Source organism: Trichechus manatus, unplaced genomic scaffold (assembly GCF_000243295.1).
Source record: "Trichechus manatus latirostris isolate Lorelei unplaced genomic scaffold, TriManLat1.0 scaffold00059, whole genome shotgun sequence".
Lineage (NCBI taxonomy): Eukaryota > Metazoa > Chordata > Mammalia > Sirenia > Trichechidae > Trichechus > Trichechus manatus.
Genome location: NW_004443995.1, coordinates 1,644,897 through 1,654,943, shown reverse-complemented (window position 1 = coordinate 1,654,943; position 10,047 = coordinate 1,644,897). Strand labels below are relative to the sequence as shown.

General features: G+C 38.3%; 1 protein-coding gene across 1 annotated transcript in view; it reads right to left on the bottom strand.

Moving 5' to 3' along the window:
* DCHS2 (dachsous cadherin-related 2) overlaps window positions 1-10,047 on the bottom strand; it is a 384,708-nt gene that overhangs the window by 82,287 nt on the left and 292,374 nt on the right. Inside the window, 1 exon segment of the mRNA XM_023733482.1 lies at window positions 8,838-9,695. Coding sequence (XP_023589250.1) covers window positions 8,838-9,695 — 858 coding nt within the window.

The window sequence follows — 10,047 nt, the reverse complement described above, 5'->3', positions numbered from 1 at the left end:
TGAGAATTTAGAGGGTTAAAATGTTGTGGGGTTGTTAACCAATGTCATAAAACAACATGTGTACTACTGTTTCATGAGAAACTATTTCTTCTGTAAGCCTTCACCTGAAGTACAATAAAATATAAAAAAAAAGGAAAAAAAAATAGAGACTATATATTGAACTATATATTGTTTCAAACAGCTGAAGTGCTAAATTTAAAGGTGCTAATGGATTAATGCAATATTAAATCAAAACCTGAACCTCTGGGCTTTCCAATAAAGAAACGTTAAATAAATATAAATACTTTGGAGTTAGTTTTTTAACTTGAAACCTTTTATTTTTTTAAAAGAACATCTAAATGTTAAAAACAGTTTAGAGTGATGAAAATTTATGATAATGTAAAAAAAAAATCACTCAGGATGTCAACTGGTATCTACTGATAGGATTTTTGAATGATTCAATGGAAAATTTAAGCTTCCAATAGCCATACATTTTTCATTTGAAAATAAAGGTTAAAATTACCGGCATATTAGGGGAGGGAATCATGCTTGTAGCTATAAAATGCTATTGAATAATTTATATCAAGGCCATTTTAACAATGATCAATGGATTTATAGTCTTTTAAAACCACTGGAATTCAAAAGCAAAAATAAATAAATCACCTTCTAGTATCTATGATATGATCGGGCAGTCTGTATTGAATTCATGATCCAGGCACAGCCATACCAGCTTGAAATGTCAATCAATATTTTATGCGCCTTGTCATTGTTTTTTACAGGGGCCTAGGTATAGGTTAGTCGTATTTAATCAGCTTCAACAGCCTCCTTAACTGTCATTCTTTCCTTCTCTCTTTCCCTTTCCTGCAACTCTTAGTTTACATCTCTACTTCAACTTTATACCCTTCACACATGTCATATTCACTCTTCAAAGAGAGGTCCCAACCCAGTGCTTCAGATGTCTGGTTATGTATACCTACCTGGATATTTACAGGTACCACATGCTTGTATTACTTCCAGAAGTATTTCTTACTTTCCTTATGTGCAAGATTTAATACATATATTTTAGAGTATTAAGTTCTATTAAAATGATAAAAGTCAAATTTAATTGAATTAAGTCATTCCAAATTCAAGGGGGCTAGAAGGACAACTCTGATGTGGGGTCAAGGAAAACCAACACAAATAGCAGGATGAAGGTATCCCAACCATTTATTCACACCAGCTTTTCTGACTGAATCTTAAATCGGAGGTTACCTCCAAAGGTAAGACCGTAATGTGGTCTTCACTGTCTTCTGTCCTAATATTTTATCTCAGACCAGGTTGCTGTTCAAAACGTTGATTAATCTCAACTGTGATGGTTGGGAGTAGATGGAAGTGGTGTTGGGTGTAGAGATTTGATGAGATGCTTCCTGAGTGATGGGAAACAGGCTGCAATCAATGTAGCTTCCTCCTGTAACAGCAGCCTCCTATCAACAGAGTGAACTTGTGACATCCGAATGAAGGACACATTGGCAAAATGAAAACAGGTGCTTATTTTCCCTTTCCATAGCAGTTTTTACTAGTATTATTAATGAATCATTTCTGAATTCAACCACAAATATTATTATAATTACCAATCCGTAAGTAATTTCTTACTATCAGAATGATTTTTGGGGGTGCCTTAGACATTGACTTTTATTTAGGGTTAATTTTGCCAAAAAAAAAAAATTGATTCTGAGTGAATTGAAAAGGGTATCTTAACAATTAGGAAATGCCTAGGTTCATTACTTAATCTCTAACTAATATGCAAAATTTATTTAATGTGCAAAACTATGATAAGGATGACTTCCATGCCAATTCTTTTGAGGAATGGTATATTTAGTGTCTATTACTCCACAAAATTTATATCGGATGTGAACGTTCACAAGCAGTGGTTGGAAAAATGAATGAACTAGAGAAGGAAAACTTTTTTGTCAGTCTGGTCAGTAGTTTGTCGATTTTGTTGATTCTTTCAAAGCACCAACTTTTGATTTTGTTGATTCTTTCTATTGTTTTTCTATTCTCTATTTCATTTATTTCTGCTCTGATCTTTAGTATTTCTTTTCTTCTGGTGACTGTGGGCTTTTCTTGCTGTTCTCTTTGTATTTGTTTGAGTTCTGTAGTTAATGTTTTGATTTTGTTCCTTTCTTCTTTTTTGATGTGTGCATTTATTGCTATAAATTGTCCTCTGAGGACTGCCTTTGCTGTGTCCCAAAGGCTTTGGTATGATGGGTTTTCATTCTCGTTTCATTCTAGGCATTTTTTTATTCCATCTCTGATTTCTTCTATTATCCAGTGGTTTGTAAGCAGGGTGTTATTCAGTTTCCATGTAATTGATTTTTTCCTTGCTCTTTCTGTTGTTAGTTTCTACCTTGATGGCACTGTGGTCAGAGAAGATACTTTGTATTATCTCAACGTTTTGGATCTTGTTGAGGACTGCTCTGTGGCCTCAGATATGGTCTGTTCTGGAGAACGTTCCATGTGCATTGGAAAATAATGTGTACTTTGCAGCGGTTGGATGGAGTGTTCTATATATGTCTATGAGGTCAAGTTGGCTGATTGTGCCCTTTAGGTCTTCTGTATCTTTGCTGAGTTTCTTTTTAGATGTTCTGTCTTTTACTGACAGTGCCACTGAAGTCTCCTACTATTATTGTGGAACTGTCAATTTCTCTTTTCAGTACTGTTAGAGTTTGTTTCATGTATTTTGGAGCCCTGTCATTGGGTGTGTAGATGTTTATTATGGTTATGTCTTCATGATGGATCATCCTCTTACTCATTATATAGTGTCCTTCTTTGTCTTTTATGGTGGATTTTGTTTTGAAGTCTATTTTATCTGAGATTAGTATTGCCACTCCTGCTCTTTTTCGGTAGTTATTAGCTTGATATATTTTTTCCAACCTTTGATTTTTAATAAATTCACATCTTTGTTTCTAAGGTGTGTCTCTTGTAGACAGCATATTGACGGATCCTGTTTTTTAATCCATTCTGTCACTCTCCATCTCTTTATGGGTGCATTGTGTCCATTTACATTCAGTGTAATTATTGATAGATGTGAGTTTATTGCTGTCATTTTGTAGTGCTTTTTTTGGTGGTGCTGATGTTTTCTTTGCTCCTCTTACTCTCCTGTGCTGAATTCCTTTTGTTTGTGGATTTTTTTCATTCGTTTCTGTAGGTTTTGTTTTTACTGAGACTTTATGTTTTTCCTCTTTATTTTTATGAGTATCTTTGTTAACTTTCTTTGTGGTTACCATGAAATTTACCCTTATCCTTCTAAGTTTGAAGCAGTCTATTATTACTTGGTATTGCCTTGCCTTCCTCTCCATTAGAAGGTTATACCTACACCATTTATTCCCTCTTTTATTCTTCTGATGTTGTTGTCATTTACAGATTAACTGCTCTGATTCCCTGTTGTATTTCTTTTGGTTTTGGATAGTCCTTGAGAGTTCATTTCCTAGATTGGTATCTGGCTGGTACAATCCTGGATCCTAGATTCAGCCTGTGAGCTGAAGTTGTTTGTTCTCAGATCGAAGGACTCCTTTTAATAATTCATGTAAGCTTGGTTTGGTTTTTACATATTCCCTTAATTTCTGTTTATCTGGAAATGTCCTACTTTCATCATCATATCTGAATGAGAGTGTTGCAGGATATATTATTCTTGGCTGGCAATTTTTTTCTTTCAAGGTTTTATATATGTCATCCCATTCCATTTTTGGCTGCATGGTTTCTGCCGAATAACCTGAGGTTAGTCTTATTGTTTCTCCTCTGTATGTGACTTCTTGTTTTTCACAAGCTGCCCTCAGGATTCTTTGTTTGTCTTCGGTTTTGGTGAGTGTGATTATGATATGCCTTGGTGATTTTCTTTTGGGATCTGTCCTACATGGGGTTCACTGAGCTTCTTGGATGGCCAGCTTCTCATCTTTCATGATATTGGGGAAGTTTTCTGTCAGCAGTTCTTCAATGATCCTCTCTGTTTTCTGTTTTCTTCCCCTGTTCTAGAATTCTGATCACACAAATTTAGCTTTTGATTGTATCCCACATAATTCTCAGGGTCTCTTCATTTTTCTTTGTTCTTTTTTCCGAGTTTTCCTCAGAGTTGTATCCAAGTGTTTGTCTTCAATTCCACTGATCCTGTCTTCCACCATTTCAAATCTGTTCCTCAGCCCTTCTATGACACTGTCCATTTCTGATACCTTGTTGTTTATCTTTTTGATTTCTAATTGTTGTTTTTGTATGATTTCTAGTTATGAATTTATTTTTGCATTTTGTTCCTGCATTATTTTCCTGAATTCTTCCATTTTTTTGTCTCTATTTTCCATGAATTTTTCTGCCTTTTCCATGAATTTGTCTATTTTTTCCTCATTTTTGTCTACTTTTTGCTTCAACTCTTGGATAATTCTGAGTATTAGAGATTTGAATTCCCTATTAGGTAGTTCTAGTGTCTTTTCTTCTGCTGGAAAGTCAGCTGGTGTTTTATTTTGGATGCCTACTGGAACCATCCTGTCCTGTTTTTGTAAATGTTTTGATATTGTCTGCTGTCTTTGGGGGCACTCAGTAGTTATTTTTCTTGTTTATTGATTGTAGATTTGTTTGTTTCATCCTTTTTTTTTTTAATTTGGCTATGTCTGAGCAGGCAGGCTGTGTGTTCTTTGTTGTTTGCTTGTCTGTGGGAACAATACTTTTTTGCCTCCTTCTCCAATTGGCAGGGTCAGTCATTCAGATATGGTACAGCGGGACAGGTTTAGCTGAATAGGAGTTACTGGGATGCGTTGTTTGTGGCAATTACTGCAGCCATCAGGGCGGGTCAGTAACCAGTGCAGGGCAGGTTCCAGTAGGCCTCACCTGTGCTGCTTGGTGGTGTGATGTTAAGTGCACAGTGAAGGCAGGCAGGATGGAGGGGGGAGATTGTGATGTGTGGTGCTAAGATGGATATGGGAGAGAGGAGGGAGGAGCAGGAGCCAAAAAATTCCAAACAGAACAGAGTGCTTGGGGAGCTTGCTGTTGGAGTGGAGAGATGAGAGACTATGAAAGGAAGAAAAAGAAAAAGCAGAAGAAGAATAAAAAGAAAAGAAAAGATTGAATAAATAAAAAATTAGAAAAAAGAAAAGCTCCTAGGGATCCTACCAGTGTGGCTACGAGGTCTGAGGAAGTTGTTCCCAGGTGTTGAAGTACAGGCTGGCTAGAAGGTGTAGAGGTGTCACTCAGCACCTGGTATTCAGGGGACAGGAAGAGAAGGAAGGTATAGAGAGATGAGAAACTGAGTAATGAAGAAAGACAAAAAGGGAAAAAGAGGGAAAAGAAAACAAAACAAATTAAAAAAAAAAAGAACAAGAAAACCCCCCCAAAAAATTAAAAAAACAAATCCACGGAAAAAGAAATGTTCTTAGGGATCGCTCTGTGTGTCTGCACAAGCTGAGAGGGTAGGTCCCAAGAAGCACAGCACTGCCCGGCCAGAACGGGCTCCCAACTCAAGAAAACTAAAAGAAAACAAACAAACAAACAAAAAAAGCCCCGGGATCCCACCAGCATGGCAGCACGGACTGGGAAGCAGTTCCACACTCGAGTGGAGCTCCACAGCCCCTCAGGAAGAAGCAAAGTTGGTGCACGGAGCCAGGTATTTGAGCAAAAGGAGGGGGAGGTGGTGAGAGGTAAGGAAGAAATCAAAAGAAGCAGAAAAAAGCAATACCAGCAGCCTTCAAATGGCACTCAGGGAGTCGGCCAGTGTTGGCAGGTAGAATCCAAGCAGCCAGTACTTCCTTGTCAAGAGACTGTGGCCGTGGGAAGCAGAGGAGACGGAGTGGGGGTGAAGAAGGGTGGGGAGTGGGAAAGCATATATCACCAGTTACCAGTTGTTCTGTCTCCTGCTGGAAGCTCTGTGAAGCTGCTTTCTCATAACCTCTATTTGCTGGTCTCTGTAGGAGTGCAACATGGCGGATCTGTGCTGTGTTAGCTGATAGGGGATCTCTGCATGTATGTCTCCTTGCTCTCTGTTGTCTGTCAGTTTCTTATTCCATTTGGTGCTTGGCTGAGCTCTTTATCTCTTCATTTGATGTTTAGGGTTTCAGGACTGCTGTTTTCTGTTTGGCTTAGTTTTTCGGATCTTTGCTGTGGAGGGACAGCGTGGTGCTTCTGCCTAGAGCACCATGTTGCCAGAAGTATGTAGAGAAGGAAAACTATAAGTAAAAGCCAAAGTCCGTCCAGTGGCCTTCCAGGTCCTACATGATCTCATTTCCTACTATTGCTTATTCTGCACAGATACACGGTGGTCTTTACTGTTCCTTGAACAAAGCAGGCAGGCTGTCACCAGCTTTTCCTTTTGTCTAAAGTGCTCCACCCCCCAAATATTCAGATAGCTACCTTCTTTTAGTCTTTGCCCAAATGTCACTTTCGCGGTGATGCCTACGCTTATCACCTACACAAAGCTGCAATTTGTCACTCCCCTAGCACTCCCAATTCCCAATTACCTTGTTCTGCCTTTTCTTTATTCCATAGCACTCACCACCTCTATATTAACATCCTATACTTATTTATTATGTTCATTGCTACCGTCTCTCAACCCCTGCTAGAATGTAAGCCTCAAAGGGCAAGGATCCTTTGTCTGTTAGTTTACTAATATATCCTGGGAGAAGAGTACTTCACACATAGTAAATATTCAATAAAAACACACTGAAGGAATAAAGTATCTGAAGGATGACTGTGCAGAGCAGTGGAGTGCTGCAGAAGGCAGAACTAAGATTTATGGGTAGACATAAAGGGAGCAGAACTGGGTTCGACACATGAAAGGCTTTCCAAATGAGGGGTTTTCCAGCTTTGTTGTGCAATCAGACCATCTTCAGATCTTGTTAAAAACAACAGCTTCTGGACGGCAGACCTAATAAAGCAGAACCTCCAGGGGTGAGCCATGGATCACATGTTAAACACCCACCTTCAGGAATCACTGCCCTAAACTCTCAGTCAGTAGAGACTGAAAGCATACATGTTGGGGTGTTCCAGGAGAGATGTTTATCTCTGCACTGCAGACAAGGCTGAGCTTAAAGATTCTAGGATTTTGAGATCAATTTCAAGATTGATTAGTATATTTTGTACTGTTATTATTTAGAAAGTGTTTACTTTCCATCCAGCTCTGCTCTGGTGTTGGGATATATGCCTCTAAGAGAAATAGAAATGTTAACTATAGGTGTATCTCTTATGTGGAAATATCACTGTACATAAGAATACAGGTAGAAAACTTCTGACTTATTTTGGAAGTCATTGTAATTTCATTTAATGAAGATAATTACAATTTGTTCTTAATTATGTTCATACTCAATAAAAGGCGTCTAAGTAAGCAGACCATGGGATATGCAGAATTACAAGCGGCTTCAAACTCAGGTTAATTTCTGCAACTAAAGACATCCTTAATGTAATATTAATGTTTATTTTTCATAGAGAACACAGCATATAATGCATAGTTTAAAAATATTTGCACTATGTCTTGAGCAAATCAATTTCAGAAAAATGCAGGATTTCTTCTAAATGGTGGGTTTATGTAGGCATGGATCAAGTGAAATTGAATCCTTATAAAACGACAAAATGACACGAACAGGCAAACAGCACACTTCAGGCCTTTAGCCACTAAACTCCTCCTCTCCCAAACTCTGCAGCCTGTTGGCTTTGCCCTGTGGCTGGCTGAAAGGATCAGAATATTCATTTCTCTATTCACTACCAGTAAAAACTGGCTGCCCTCCAGTGGATTCTGACTTTCCCATTTGCTGTTGTTGTTGGCTGCTGTGGAGTGGAATCCTACTCATGGAGACCCCACAAGTATCAGAGTAGAACTGTGGTCCATTGGGTTCTCAAGGCTGTGATCTTTCGGAGGCAGATCGCCAGGCCTATCTTCTGAGGCACCACTGGGAGAGTTTGAACCGCCAACCTTTTGGCTAATAGTAGGCCGCTTAACCATTTGCACCATCCAGAGCCTTTTCCCATTCACTGCTTAGATATGATTACCTAGATGGAATTTCTTTCAATTCACAACTATCTATAGATTTTTCCACTTTTGGTAAAAAAAGATCATTTAAATTAATCTTTTTTTTTTTCATGTTTCTTATTATGGCATAAATTGTAGTGGGGAAGTAATTTAAAAGACTGTAGCATTATGAGGAAATACAGAATACACTTATAATTCACAGAAGCCTGTTCTGAACTATGTCTGTTCCGAACTGCATCAAATTCTTTAAATAATAGTGTATTGTTCTGAAAGCCTCTGTTGACTGTATCTTCGTAATAATAGTAATAATAATAGTAGTGTATATTTACTACTTGCTTACTGGGTGTATTAGGCACCGTTCTATGTGCTTTATATGAACTAGCTCGCTCAACCCTCATAATGACTAATAAGGTAAGTATGCTCATTATCCCTACTTCTCAGATAAGGAAACTGAGTCTCAGAGTGTCAGCTGCCCAAGAGCACATGGAGGCAGAGTCTGAATTCAAACCCAGCCAGAGCCCAAGCACTTAACTATGACCTTATATTTCACCTTTCATTGTACTTCTAAGAAAGTTCCTTAAAAAATGTACAGTTGGTAAGGATTTTTGAGATTGTAAATTTAAATGAACGGAAACTTCAAGAGCCATGGAAGACATACCTTTCAGTCTTTTCATTACTTCTTGTTGTCTTTAAAGGGGGTTTATTTTACTGTATTGAGCATATATAATAAAATTCTTTGGATGGAATTTGGCATGCCAAGAACAGGCTGAACTCCAAAATTTATAAGTGAATCCAAAATAACACTCTCATATGATCCTTAGTTTTAAGTGTTTGGCCAAAATATGTACAATATACATTAACTTGACGGGACACTTACCTGTTTCACAATTTTATGTCACAATTCCTTCATAGAGATAGTGAGTGAAGGAAAGCTTTACATCTTCTCCATCCATGTGAAAGACCAAGAGACCAGTGGTTGTCCTGGCTGGGCCTCCTTGGTCCATAACTTTTAACTGAAGCCAGATAGGAAGATATTCTGAAGGTGGGCTTTGCTGAAGCTGAATTTCTCCTGTATGTTTATCAATAGAAAACACTGACTGGGTTTCTGCAAAACTAAAAATGACAGTTCCATTGGGCCCCAGGTCTGGGACATCAGCTCTCAGGCTGGCAATCGTCAGGTTTGCAGGCAACTGGGGGGAAAGAAAAAGATCAAAGGGGTTCTGCCCCCAGATTAGATCATTGTCATTGACATCAGTGACATGCACATTTATAATTACTGTGGTGCTTCTTGAGCACTGGATGCTACAGTCTCTGGCCACCGCCCTGAATGTATGCTGGGATCTGGCTTCTCGGTCGAGGGTGTGGGCAGTTCTCAATATGACTGCCACAGGGTCAATGATAAATGCACCAGAAGCCTCATCCATCAGAAAATACTCAATTTGCCCATTTGGGCCTTCATCTTCATCCATAGCAGAGAGCATGAGAACCACTGCTCCCATTTCAATATCTTCTCTCACAGAGGACTGGTAATGAAGCATGAGGAAGCAGAGGCTGTGATCATTGTCATCCAAAACCGTAACTTGCAGCTGCATCACAGAGCTTCTAGGTGGATCCCCCAGATCAGAGCACAGGATGACAAGGGCAAAGTTGTTGATCTGCTCCCGGTCCAAAGCACGAGTAGTTGACAGTTTTCCTGATGTTTCATTAATAGTAAAGTACTCCTCAGTATTTCCATCTGTCAAAGAAAAAAAATCAAGAATCATTTGCATTGAAAATATATCAACCCGTCACTAACATTATGCCCATTCATTTATTCATTCAACAAATATTTATTTTTTGATTATTACATGCTAGCACTTTTGTAGGTACTGAGGATATAACAGGGACCATGACAAAGTCTCTGCCATAATGAAACTTCTATTCTATTGGGGGACTAAATAGAATAATATAGTTCAATATATATCTATTAATTCATCAATAATGAAAACATTTGCTTCGACTGATTTGCAACAGTCTGATTTTTTTGTGTGTGTAGCTGCAAGTTTTTTTTTTTTTTTTTTTTGCTCTTCTTTTTTTATAGTACTTTA